Source organism: Diachasma alloeum, unplaced genomic scaffold (genome assembly GCF_001412515.2).
Source record: "Diachasma alloeum isolate Michigan unplaced genomic scaffold, Dall2.0 Dall_scaffold_00300, whole genome shotgun sequence".
Taxonomy (NCBI): Eukaryota; Metazoa; Arthropoda; class Insecta; order Hymenoptera; family Braconidae; genus Diachasma; species Diachasma alloeum.
Window position 1 is genome coordinate 1,099,038 of NW_021680439.1, and position 14,232 is coordinate 1,113,269.

The window sequence follows — 14,232 nt, forward strand, 5'->3', positions numbered from 1 at the left end:
GGAGGGAAATTGGAATGCTTTCTTTTTGGGTTTTTAGTGTAGATGGAAAGTCTTCAGAATTCAATTTTGAAAGTTTTTGTGGAAGATTAAACTCGTCGGGTCGCTGGCAACTTACGATTCGAAACAGTCGTTATGAGCCTGTTTTACTTCAAGATATGAAGGGAAAACAATTTTTCATTAAGGGTGGTACACCTCGGGAAAAAAGACTTTTTCCTTTTTGAGAAAAAAAAGTTAAAATATTATTTTCCGCGTAATTTTTCCTCAGGAATCTGGTTTTGTCGATCAAAATTGGATCTGGCCATTCAAAAGTAGGGAGTCGATTTTCTTTAATCGAAAAGTCAATTTAACGAAAATCCCCAATGAATTTTTTTTTAGTTTTTTGAATATTCCAAATTTTCGCTTGTTAATTATCAAAAATGCTGGAGAAGATGGATTTTGAAATTTATTTGTTAATCAAAATGTCTATTAATGTTTCCAAAAAAAATCTTGTCCAAATATTAGGTATAAACTTCATTTATTCATTTATATTCTACGTTTAGTAAATTTCGAGGAAGTGATGGGGTGAAAAAATGTTTAAATACCATTTCCCGCGTTATTTGTCCTCCGGAATCTGATTTTGTCGGTCAAAATTGTCTCTGGCCCTTCAAAATTAGGGAGTCGAATTTTTTGTAATCGAACAGTCAACAAAAATTCCCAATGGATTTTTTGTCAATAATTTTTTGAATATGATCACACGGGTATTTTACAATGATTTTATAGTTTACACTTTGCAGGTCTGAATTTGAATCTCCACAGTGAACCGATAGAAAACATTTTTTTTAATTTGAAAACAAAATTACAAAGCTTACTGTTGGGGGAAGATTGATGAATTGATTAAAAATTGCAATTTTTGAAAATTACGTGGATTTTACATAATTAAATTATAAACAATCAATTGTTCACCATAAAAATTATTTGTTCGGAATCGCAATAAATTTATCTATATTAAGAATTTGACCAGAAATCCATTTCATGCCTAAAAAATAACGTTTCCGAAAGTTTAAACAATATCAATTATTTATGTGTAAACAATGAATATTTGAAAAAATAATAATTCAGAATTATAATAATTCAGAATTAGTGCAGAATTATATTCTGCACAGTATGGGGCTAAATATCCGCGATTTTTTTCAAATTTTTCTCACGCAATTTATTTCGCAAATTTGATGATTGAAAATGGTTGAATGAATAGTTTGGTCTGTACCAAGCTGTCAAAGGTACTTGGATACCCTTAAATTGAAAAAAAAATAACAAAAACTAAATTCAATTGAATATCTTCGAAACTGAATTTTCTCAGAATTCACCATAGAAATACCATCGTAATAATTTTGCATAATTTGATTTCATGATTCTCGAGAAAATCGAATATTGAACGAATAAAGTCTTTCCCAGCGAAAAAATCCATTAAAATAACCCGTAAAATTCTGTCAAACATTTTCCAGCGTTCAGTCCAGATAAAAAAGAATGAAGTGAAGAAATACCATAAATCTTAGATTTATGGAATCGTTTTCAATTCCATATTTCCCAGAATATTCCAGACGAAATGGAAACTGAGGTTGTGAATGTTCTGAAGAATTTTTATTTTTTTTTCTTCATTGCGGCTTTTTCCATAAATATTCGAGCAACTTTGCTCGTATCCCTTGACGTGCAGATAATGATTCATATTCTCGTTTCGCCCAGGTACGACAGTGCTTATTTATAACCTGTATAGTTTTACCCATGGGTCAAGGAGGGATAATTCGAGGTGGAAATTTATGCCGAGCAATTTACCACCTGATGTCACAGAAATGGTACTCAGTGAAAGACAAATAGTCCTGTGACCTCGAGATTTCTTCATTTAAACTGTTAGTCAAGGCCTTGGAGCCTAGAATAAACAGGGAGGAAGATCATGGGAGGGATGATGAGTGCCTCTTGTACACTTCAGGTATGCACTTTTGACTTTTCTCAGGGTCTTTTTAGGGACGGAGACGATGATGGGAACCTCAAGCAGGAAAAGGACCTCGCCTCCTTCAAAAGTACATTGTTGACCCTGAGCCCACAACAGAACAAGGTGCTCCGGCGCCTCTTGGGCAGGTGCATTTTATTACGCCATCAATTTGTACAGGTGTTAAAAGATATTTTTTATGATCTTTCTACATTTTTATACTAGACAAATTTCATAGAGGAAATGAAAGTGGGAGGAGATGAAGGGAAAATTTTTTGTACGGATTAGTTTTTTTAATCTTCGGAACTAATGGGGTTGAAGAAGAATGTTAGATGTTTTTATGGGAATCCTGTGGGCAACGAGAAAGGTTCTTTGACTTTTACTTGATGAATCTTTTGGTTTTGGAAATATTTACGGAATAATTCAATGATTTGAGTTTCTTTGTCTGGAATCTAGGAAACAAAAACCGGAGGAAAAAACAGCTCTGGGAAAAAAGCCGACGCACCGATCACGTATTAAAACCCATGCGATTTCGGGTTTTTTTCCCGCCTACAATTTGTCTGATGAAAACGAGGTAAATCTGCAGTTTGAGGGAAATATCAGAGACCTTTTTTGTACAATATAAAATCCTCTACAAAAGATGTCTACTGACATTTTTCTCAAAATTGATTCTCCCAATATATTTCAGTAGCGAAGCGCTAGAAAGATTCAAGTCGATTTTGATTAGTGATCAGTTTTTAATGGATATTTCTAGATCTAAGGCAGATAGCAGAATTTTTTAAATAACCTTTTTCAAGACCTTAATCCGCTCTACAAAAAAGGTTAAAAAAGGTTTCGTTTATTACGAACATTTCTGTATCTCCCTTAAATTCGGAGATGTTCCTCGAAAACTCAGAGGCTGAGCTAAGTCGATTTAAATTGCTTTACCGCTTCGTTGTTATTCTGAAAATATGCTGAAAATGACTGAAGTTGGGGGAGGGGATCTCTATAAACACAAATCCCTTACAAAATAATCCTCGTGAAATTTTTGTTTTCCGATTTTTTTCAACTCCCCCATATTATTCCTGAAAATTATTATTATGAAACTACCATTCATCAAATTCACTATTATTACTCGTGAAATAACGACAATGAAATTTTTGCTCTCTAGTTTTTCCTCAATTCCTCCCCCATAATTTTGCAAATATCCCAAAAGCTAGAAATTTTTGACATCTAAGCAATAGCTGCGTTTGAATTCTCAACGTTGTGAATTTAAATTCAATTTAAGATCAAGTCGTTCATGGAATTTGTCGTTAAGCTTGAAAATTCATTATAATTTGGTTTTCCATGTCATATTATCACTGATATTTCAATGGTATCTAGAATTCTCAAACTCATTGTGGAAATTGAACATCAAAATCAATTGAATTTTCAGTGAATTAAAAATTCAGAAAAATTGTTGCTTGAATTTTCTAAATATTTAGTAATTTTCATTGTCATGTAGACGTGAAAATTGCAATTCCATAGAATACTTCAGGATTCAACTGATTTTTTTACAACAAAATATACGAAAATTCCGCGTGAATGAGTGATTGTTGAAAATTTCAAGATTTTTTACTTGAAATTTCAGGAGTTATTTTCTAACAGTTTACATTGTTGAAAATTTTTGTCTAAAATTTCCTGCACACTTTTGGAAATTTTTATCGAATTTCATTACCACTGAAATTTCAAGGAATTTCGTCATTGAAAAAAAAGAGAACTATCAATTTCAGTTCCATTTTTCCTGAAAATGAACACAAAACCAGAAAATTCCTGTAAATGTATTCTTGGATTTTCAGAACAGTGACACTGAATGCGATTTAGAGAACAAAGTCATGAAATTTCGAATTTCATTGAAAATTCATATTAGATTGGAAATTAAAATCAGTAGCCAAGTGGTAAAATGGTTTAAGTTGACTTATCTCCCAGTTGAGTTTTTCAAGAATATTTCCGAATCTAAGAGAGATAGCAAAATTTTCGTAATTACATTTGTTGCAGCTCTCAATGAGCTCTACAAAAAAGGTTATAACAAAAATTTTGCTATCTTCCTTAGATTCCGAGATATTCTTTGAAAATTGGCCAATAGTCAGAATTGACTTGTACCGTTTTACCACTTCGCTATTGAAATCAATGAAGGGATTCTTGTCTTTATGCTGCTTAAAATTCTGGAAATTTACTGAATTTTCAGTGAAACTTCATGATTTTTTTTCCCTAAATCGCATTCAGTGTCACTGTCCTCCAAATTAGTGGTCAACTGTCCATGAAATTTCTTTTTTTTTCTAACAGTGTATCAACTATCCAGGAAAATGCCGAAAGCCTCTTTCAGTTGACAAAATTCTCCGCAAAAACATCTTCAACACCTTTTCTGAAAACCCACTCTTCCCAAGATATTTCCACGCGAATCCCAACAAAAAAATCCAGAATTCCACGACTCATTCAACATTTCTTAATTTTTTTTTCTCCTCGTGCATGTTTGCCATAGTCCCGAGTTCCCGTGGGACAAGGGGAACTCCACTTCCTTCCGCACGTTTTAACCCGCGTAATCGAATCACTTTCCCACGCGCTGTCAGGTGCATAAATAACTCCGTCCATACCTCCACAATCAGCCTCTCATTCCGAAAATAAAAAAAAAAGAAAACAAAACAGGGGAAAAAATCTAATCTCGCACGCAGAACCACACAAACTAGTCCCACATTTTCGCCCGCGGGGGATTTTTATATACAGGTTTGAAGGTGATATCCACCGCGAGAGAATGTCGAGAACCGACGGTTAAATTCAAACCGGCGCCACGGCCAACGAACTTTCCCGACGCGCGAAACCGTCCGTTTCAAATATCCGCACGTACGGAGGAATGAGATAATTTTTTTTCAACAGTACCGTAAACCGCATAAGAACGTTATTTTCCAGTCCTCAACTGGTATTTTCCTCGGCAAACAAAAAATTAACGATTCACCCGTCTAACAATATTCCACCGACATCAGACGTCACCACTGAATATTTGTTTTGATGTTTGATTGACGTTTCTCGTGCTTCTTCTCCTTCGTCAATTCTCATCCGTTCGAAACTGCACTCACTCGGGCACAATGGAGCTAACGACGATCGATCGTTATCGATCTCGAAGGAATCCGGTTGTACGCGCGGATAAGGAATGTAATGAAAGAAAAACAAGTGGTAGGGGAACTAGAGAGATAGTGTATTTTCTCATGGTCGACGATCACTCACCTAGGTTTAGCAGCACGAGGATCGCAACGGCTGTTGCACGCCCACATAAACTCGCCATCGTCTCAACTTGTTCTTAAAACTCGCCGAACAAACCAGAATTTCAAGTAACAATTCTTTACGATCAACTGGTGTTGACAAACACACGATATTTTGAGTTTATTCGGTGCACTGACACTCAACAGAACTGGATAACTGGGTGATCTAATAGGTGTGCCGATACATCGGTGTAATCGGTACTGACTGACTCACTGGGTTATTTTTTTTATTTGTTCGTCAATGAAAGAGAATGTACCGCGACTCGGCGCTTTGGGGACTCGACTGCGCACACGGTCACGGTAGTGTTGTCGTCACGCTGGCCGATTCACGACTGTGGCGGGGAGACAGCCGCGCCGCCAGTGGTTAGCGGTGGGACATCGGTGAACCTCGGGAACGCTCGGTCGAGGACACCGGAATGACGAGGTGATGATCATTTAGCTGCAGGTAGAGGCAGGTTGAAGAATCGAACTGAGAGGAATCGGGGGTGTTTCGGCAAATTAGGTTATTCTTTGGGAGGTTTGAGGGAGGAAAGAAGGAGTGGAATCCATTTTTCGGAGATATCAAGGAACCAACATGGCAATCATTAAGGATATATCCAGTATCTTCTACAGTTTGGTGCAGAGCACAGTATAGATTCAACCATTTTCAATCATTAAATTTTTCAGTTAAATTGCGTGAGAAAAAATGGAAAAAATCATGAATATTCAGCGTCATTCAAATTATATTTTATACACAATTATTATTCTTTTTGACACTCGTTTTTTATAAATAAATAATTGACTTTGTTTCAAATTTCGGAAACCTTATTTTTTAGGCATGAAATTGACTTTTGGTAAAATACTAAATATAAATAAATTTGTTACGATTCCGAACAAATGATTTTTACGGTACGGTGTTACACATTTTAGTCTGAATTTTTCGTGCTAAATTCCGAACATTTTTATCGTGTTCAAGTTCCACTGCAATTTCAGGAAATCTTTTCATTGCAAAAACAAATATTCCATTGATTTTCAGTTCAAATCAGGAAATTAATATAATACTGGATTTTTCAGTTCAATTATTCTGTGAAAATTCAGAAAAATCAGCAAAATTCGGGCAAAAATTGAAAATTCATGTTCCACTGAAACTTCAATCAAGTTGTGAAATTTCCATCTCACTGCCACTGAAAACTTCAGAATCAAGTTACCAAATTTGAGATATTCAATTAAATTTATTTTTCGATTATTTTCAATTTAAAGATATCCAAGTATCTTTTTCACTTTGATACAGACCACGCTGTAGATTCAACCACTTTCAATCCTGAAATTCTTCAATTAAATTGTGTGAGAAAAATTTCAAAAAATCATGAATATCATGAATATTTTTTTTTAAGTTGTGATTACCTGAACCACATTTTCCTAAAGTAGCAGAAAACGTTCACTCCCTCTTTTCTGCATATTCTAGTTCAGCGCTCAATGTCATTTGATATCATAATCATGAAGTCGGATATGTTTAAAAGCCCAAGGGCCGTGACCATATTAAATAACCGTAAATTAACAGTGTGTACTCTGCTACCTTGTTGTTTTCATTATCGTTAATGAAGAAACTTTAAAATTAAGTACCAAGAACACTCGTAAGGTATAAAATTCTGGGAAAATTGAACGCTGATCCAACCTCATTGAGTCAAGGTGTTAGGTGATATACTTATAATAATCATAAAAGATTTATGAACATGAGTACACGGACGAAAAAATTTAATAGAAAAACCTATCGAATTCGTTAGAAAATCCTTTTGAATTTCTATTGAACTGTTCCATTAGTTTTTGGCCGATTCTATTGAGATGTTCAATAGAAAATATTCAGTAGAAAAAGTCAATAGAATTCAATTTTTCTATATAACTCATTCTATTGAGATGTTTTCTATAGAATTTCCTCGACTCAAATTTTCTAAGTTTTTTCGTTTGATTTTCTTGATGAGAAGAAAATAAAAATAGAATGAAAAAACTTAGAAAATTTGAGTCGAGCAAATTCTATAGAAAATATATGAAAAGAATAAGTTATATAGAAAAATCGAATTCTGTTGACTTTTTATATTAAATGTTTTCTCCTGAACATGTTAATAGAATCAGCCAAAAACTAATAGGAAGTTTAATAGAAATTCAATAGAATTTCTGCATTTATGAATCAATGTATTCGAAAAATGCTAAATAAACATTATCTATCTATCGATCTATCTAGAAATTCAATAGAATTGTCTAACGAATTCGATAGGTTTTTCTATTAAATTTGTTCGTGCGTGTAGATGAATTTCAGAACTAGAAAAATCATCCATTCAAGAACGAAAATATTCATAATTAGAAAACTTGTGTATTTTTTTATTCAAAAACCCTAATGTTTTTATTCTGAGAACGAAAAAATGTGCCTTGATTGAGGTACAATTGGACTAGATTTAAGTCAAAAAGGACTGAGAATTCGATTCTTTTTCGGAGTCTCAGGGGAAAATTTTCTTGAAATAAGTGAAAATTCCACCAATTGTGACCAATTTTCATTTTTCGCTCGCTAGATTTCAGTACAACAGAATTCTGAAGTTCAGAGAATTTCAGTGAATGATTTTGGTGCTGAAACCGTTGTCTTGAACTATATTTATGGCCGTCCACATGAATAGGGCCCGGTTGTCGATTCCAGTTTTCGAGATATTCATGTTTTTGTCTCCGACTTGACTTTCATTTAAACCTTATGGCAAATTATTTCTTTATCTTCACGAACGACGTCATTTCTTACCCTATCAGGATCATTTTGGGCTTAAAATGTACAGAATATTATCAATATTATCGGAGTATATATAACTTCGTATCGACAAAGTAGGTCGTTTTCATACGAGCATTCAAATTTTACATCGTCTTGACCATCTTTTCGGGTTTTACTTCGCGAATGTGACCAAGAGTTCAAATGGTTTAGTCGAGCCGTTGAGCTCAATCGATAATCGAATTCGGCACGATACCCTGTTATGATTACTAAAATCATCTTCATGTCATTGAAAATCACATTCTTTACCACCTGCACTCTGCATTTACTATAGGGCTATTTTGTAAGCAAATAAAGCATCTCATTTCAATATTTTTTTGGGCACAATTACTAACAATAAAAATATACAATGTTCGTATCTGACAATACGTTAAATTAATAAGCATTAATACATATAGTTTGTTAACATAAACATAGAATTAACTATTACAATAATCTCTAAACTTGAGAACCACTAATTGACCATTAGTTTATATACAAAATACATTATTATACATCAAAATTTTTTTGGACTATTTTTTATAAATGTATATATCTATATAGTTTTGTTGACCAAATAAAAACATTGTTAATAAAAAAAAAATGAATAACCGAATTCGGGACCTCCAAAGATGGCCATTAATCTTCCGAATCTTCAATATGAAAAGAATTTCTGACTTACATTGATCAAGGTTTAAATATACCAATCGAAATTTAAAAATATTAAAAGAATTAATAATCTAAATTTCTAATTGATGATGAATTAAATATTTAATAATATGGATCTGTAAATTTTCTATTAAGTAAATAATACTAAATTTCTTATACGGGATTTCCGATTATCCAAATTTCCAGAAAATGTCAGATGTGCACTTCGAAAGTCCGAAGGATTGGTGAACAATACAGAAAAGTGTATGAAAAAAAAATTGTACCTGAAGACGGTAAAGACTGCAGAAAAAATCCTAGAACGACATGCCGCCTGTGTTTGCAATGTGGCGCTTTTAAGTCTTTGATTTATTACCGGATAATGATAATCACTGGTCCTCCAAAAGGATTCCCCAGCGAAAAAAAAAACTACCGGCACCAGACCTCGGGACCCTTGGAACGATGGGGAAATCCCCCACATGGCTTTATTGGAGATTTTTCAGGAATCTAGATAATTTAAGGAAAAATTCTAATGGCTTTCTTATTACAATCAGTAACTACTGTTGGATAAATAAATAAATGGATAAATTAATAAATAAATGAACAAATACACAAGTAAATAAGTAAATAAATAAATAAACAAGTGGGACATTGCTCTTGTATTACATATAGTATAGTTATTTTTTCTAATAAATTAGCAATGTGCTTCTCAATGGTTATGTTGCACATCATTTCCTTCTATCATGCATAATTAATTATTCATTTCATTCTATTAAATTGAATAAGATTTATTTACACTAATTTTGTCAATTTTTGCAAATTAGTTAAATGTGATCATCATCATTACTCGTGTTATCCGTTTCTTCTATGCAACCGTTTATTTTTTTACAGTTCTATCTCTCCCTCAGCCATTCGATAAAATGTTGATAGCAAAATTTCATTTACGCATACTTGAATGATTTTGAAACATCACATTTGAAGAAACTATCAAAAAAACTCACTTTCAGGGAAATTCATGAAAAATTCGAAATTCTCAACAATCACCATAAAAATCAAATCAACCAATATATAGCTATCGTAATTATCTTTTAACTTCGACTTAATGGCACTAAAACAAACATTTTAAGCAATAATTGAATTCATTTGATGTATGCTATTCAAACATATCCCGGGAATCCTAATTTTCAAAAAATACTAAATTTTTGCAAATTTGCTAATAAATGAAAATAACGATTATTCCTCTCGCCTCCATCTTTGAACTCGGTCAAAAGGACGTCGAAATAAATTTTTTAAGTCGTCATTCAATCATCTTGAATAATGACTTAAAAAATTTAAGTCTCAATTATTAACTGAATATTCATGTTCCACATGAATAGCCATGTCGAACATGAATATTCACACACAATTCAGGTTTTCAAATTTTTCCCTCAATTTTCCTGATTTTTTTGACACAGAATAATAGAACTGAAAAATCAAGTATTTTATTGATTTCCAGATCATTTGAAGAGAAACTCAATGGAATATTTGATTTTTCAATGACAAGATTTTCTAAAATTTCAGTGGAACTTGAACACGATAAAAATTTCGAACGATGAACATTTTTAACACTGTACGGCCGAGGTCTCAAAATTGCGTTTTCGGACTTTTTGGATCATCCTGGGTCAATATAACACAAAAATTCCAAAACTTAAATTTAAGCGGTTACAAAGCTTCCATTCGAAAGCAATAAATAAATAAATAAATAAATAAATAATCAAATAAATGAATAAATTACTAACTCAATGAATGAATAAATAAATAAATAAATAAATAAATAATTGAATCTTAATGTTCCCACAATTTCAGCATCTATCAGTCAATATAAGTCATCTCCTTATCAAGCCTCAAGTATGCGTCTTGGTAGTTATACTCACCCTCGGGATTGCCCCCATCCCTCTCCATCATCTTCATCGTTGCCCCCCTGGCAAAGCAATTCCAGGAATTTCCATCGTCCGAATATTTTTTTCCCGCCCCACCTCTCACCCCCTCTAGACAGACAATATACATCAATTCTGTCGGCTGTGCTGCATCAAGGCACATATTCACGAATTGCTCGGCCGTAGAATATTTTTAATCCCCGACACGATGTACTCTCTATCTCTCTCTCTTCCTCTTCCATCATTCTTACGCTGCACCAAGGAAGATTGATGGCTGAGCGAGGTACACTGATCCTCGGCAAATATTACCGTGAAATTCACTGGTGCTTGTTACGATATGAAATTCACGAGAGAATTGCTATTAGAAAATTCTCGGGATTTTCCGTACTTTACTTATTACGAGATTGATGGTGGGAGTGGGTTGTTACTTAGGTTTATGGAGTTTGTCAGGGGATTTCAGGTCGAAGATTGGAATTTATGCCCCGGAAAATATCAGTATAAAAATAAATTTCCTTTATAATGAAAATTATTATTAATTCAAGAGTGAGTATTTTTCTTATTTGAGGTCTCGACGGGTGCGATTGAACGTCGGCATGCACGAAGAGACTATAAAATTAAAATTACAGATTGAATACAGTAACGGAGGATTATACCGAAACAATTTGAAAATTGGATTTATCTTGGCCGATTTTTCACTCGCGCCAAATTAAATTTTACTTTTATTCTATCATTTTCTACTATTTTCTACATTTTCTACTATACCGGCGATTTTTACTAGGTTCAACAGCGAATTGTCGGAATAAAACTGAATACTGAATAGGGAAAAAAACGAATAGGGAACTGGCATGAAGTTCAGTTTTTCTGAATTTTACTTCTTCAGGAAAAATTACTTGACAATATCGTACTTTGTTCGGTGATGAACCTGAAAATTCACTGATCGTGTCAGATTTCTTCTTTTCCATTCCTATAAAATTCCCGGAAAACGACTCCTCATTGCGGATTACGTGAATTGTTCCGTAATTTTTACTGAATATTTCTCTCTGTGTACCTACTATATAGAATATCCTGGTAGGAAATGAACAATGAACCAAGACTAGTCCAGGGTGGCCCAATATTGGCCAGCACCGAGTCATCTTGGGCCAACCCGGAGCCTTTTCTCATCTCCTACCAGGAAAATAACACTTTTTATTATTAGTTTTAAATTTCTCCAACGTCGTTCAACTGTCATTGAAATTGACTTCGCATATACCAGACGAACTTATACTTTGCATCATATTCAGATATCAACACGAGTAATGCAAAATTTAGGATCTCATAATGGAGAATCCACTTCAAGTGTCAAACTGCCGAAACGTATGAGTTCAAGAATTAAAAATTTTATCTGTCCAGACAAATCAATAATTTATAGTTCTGAAGTGAACTGCATTTTACAGTCGTCGTTTATACTAAATAACGGTAATTTTTTTTGGCGTTATGGTCTGCACCAATGAAAAATTACAAATCGAAAAAATGGGTCAACGAAATGATGATGCTCACATATAAATCTTCACTACTCATCTTTTCATAAATTCCCCCAGAGTACACCCACATCAACAACCCCATCCCACCATGATGTACAAATCTCGCACAATGAAATTACCGGAAAACTTGATTTGGAGTGTGACACAATAGTAGTTCTCCGGGGAGATTGCGTCTCTATTTGCAGGGAAATTCATCCGACAATGATATGGGTGGGTTAAACGAATTACCCGTGCGATTGGGATAGTCCAATATTTTACCGACTACTATATCAATCGAGAAAACGAAACTATACTGGACGAACAGAGGTTTCTATCACCGAGCGTGACATTACTCCTTTCAATCAAAAACTGTTTGGATCCTTCATATGAGTTCAGTGTTAACCCTACTTAGTCTGTTCACCTCCGCGGGGAATTGCCGCCGTGTTATTCAGGCCCCAGCGTTGCCGAATTCACTCTACATTTCCCGGGCGCGTTTAACGAGTTTCGGCAACGCCCGGTGACGAAAAGTCAAACGCCCGTGTAGAAATTCAATAAAAAGTGTGAGTCGGAAAACTGAGCCCCGGCTTGACTGTATAGCAAGCGGGGATTGACCGGAGATATTTCTCCACGGGCGGGTCAAGATTGCGCCAGTACTGGGAGCCGAGGTGCCGATTTTCAGTTGGCCTCAGCTCAGCCTCGGCTAGCTTATGCTTATTTTTAATAGTTGAAGAAAACAACTAATACATTATTTTTTTATAATTGAATTTATATTCTTCGGCTGATCCTTCCTAAGGGAATCGATAACTGCTGATAATGATGAGTGGAAAGTTGGACTCGTCGAGTTATTAGTTTCGAAAAAGTTCATTGGTCATATGAATGAATTATTGTATTCTTATTCGATTCTTTAATCTTTGTTGGACCATATAGCTCCTTACTAAGAACTTATTTGATGAGATTATGCGTACAAAAACGAATCGACGTAGAGAGTGCCGGAGAGTTAATATAAACATAAACAATAACTCCATGGGGAGAAAGAACTGAGAGTTCTTTGTCGATAGGTGACGATATTCTTTTTGGTCTTTGTGACCGGTATTTAGTCTACTGGAGCAGTTCGTAGAGTACATACGTTTCTTCCTCGTGCCATCTTAATAAAGAAAGACAATCAAAAGTAAATTCACTGCGTTTAGAATTGTTTCATGACCCATTTTCATTAATTTTCATCAATTATTAAACTCAATATACAAATGGTAAACAGCTTATTTATTAATAATCAATAAATGAGTTTATAGCATTGCCAAGAATAGAAGTGAGTGAATTCGGGTTTATCAATATGGAAAATGAACATCTTTTTTGCCCTAAATGATTTGTAGAAATCAAGAATTTGTCATCCTTCTGATCATTTTCCTTTTTTGACCGTTGTCATACTTTGACCCTTACGGTCTCCAGTTTGAACCTTATATGGACCTCATGATCGTTTGACCCTTAGCATCTGTTTACGCGTTTTCCTGTATGATCTATTCGATCCCTATGATCAATCGACCGTTTATAAAAGCCTCGAACCGTTAAAAGTAGTTTTGCTATTACCCCTATTTCACCCTTATAATCGTCGTGACCCTTGTGAGTGTTTGGCCCAGTGGATTATTGCGCTCGCTTTTTCTGCTACACAATGGCCCTAATGAGGGTTTCATCCTCAAGATCGGTTGACTTGTCATTTCTGTTTGACCCTTATCAAGTCTCGGCGTTCGAAGTTTATTCAAATTATTGGTCACGACTAGGGATTCGACGAATGGCCATTTGACGTTCAGCCGACATTTGGCCGTAGAGGCGTTGCCGAGACTTGCCAATCCAAAGCCGACATTTGGCTGTGAGTGGGTCGCCAAGACTTGGCATGCCAATTCTATCAATTCTTTCCCCTTGAATCGAATTGAAGGTCTTTGTCCAGAAAATTTAGCCAAATTTTTTTAACAGGGAAATTGAGTTTTTCATGTGAGGCGATCATTGATATTTAAATCAAAGCTGGAATTCTCGATCTCATTTCGAAAGTCAAACATCCCATGCAACTGAGTTTTTAATGGATGGAAAACTTAGAACAATAGTTGCCTTAATTTTGACAATTTTCAGTAATACTCATTATTGAATAGCCTTGAAAATTGCAATTTTATTGGATATT

At 34.5% G+C, this 14,232-nt stretch overlaps 1 protein-coding gene across 2 annotated transcripts in view; it reads right to left on the bottom strand.

The window, feature by feature from the left end:
• LOC107039496 (fasciclin-2) overlaps positions 1 to 5,556 on the bottom strand; it is a 148,222-nt gene extending 142,666 nt beyond the window's left edge. For both annotated transcript variants that reach the window (XM_015259131.2, XM_015259132.2), the window contains exon 1: positions 5,204 to 5,556. In XM_015259131.2, the coding sequence (XP_015114617.1) occupies positions 5,204 to 5,261 (58 nt within the window). In that variant the 5' untranslated portion in view covers positions 5,262 to 5,556. The remainder of the gene's footprint in view (positions 1 to 5,203) is intronic.
• Positions 5,557 to 14,232: the final 8,676 nt, after the last annotated feature.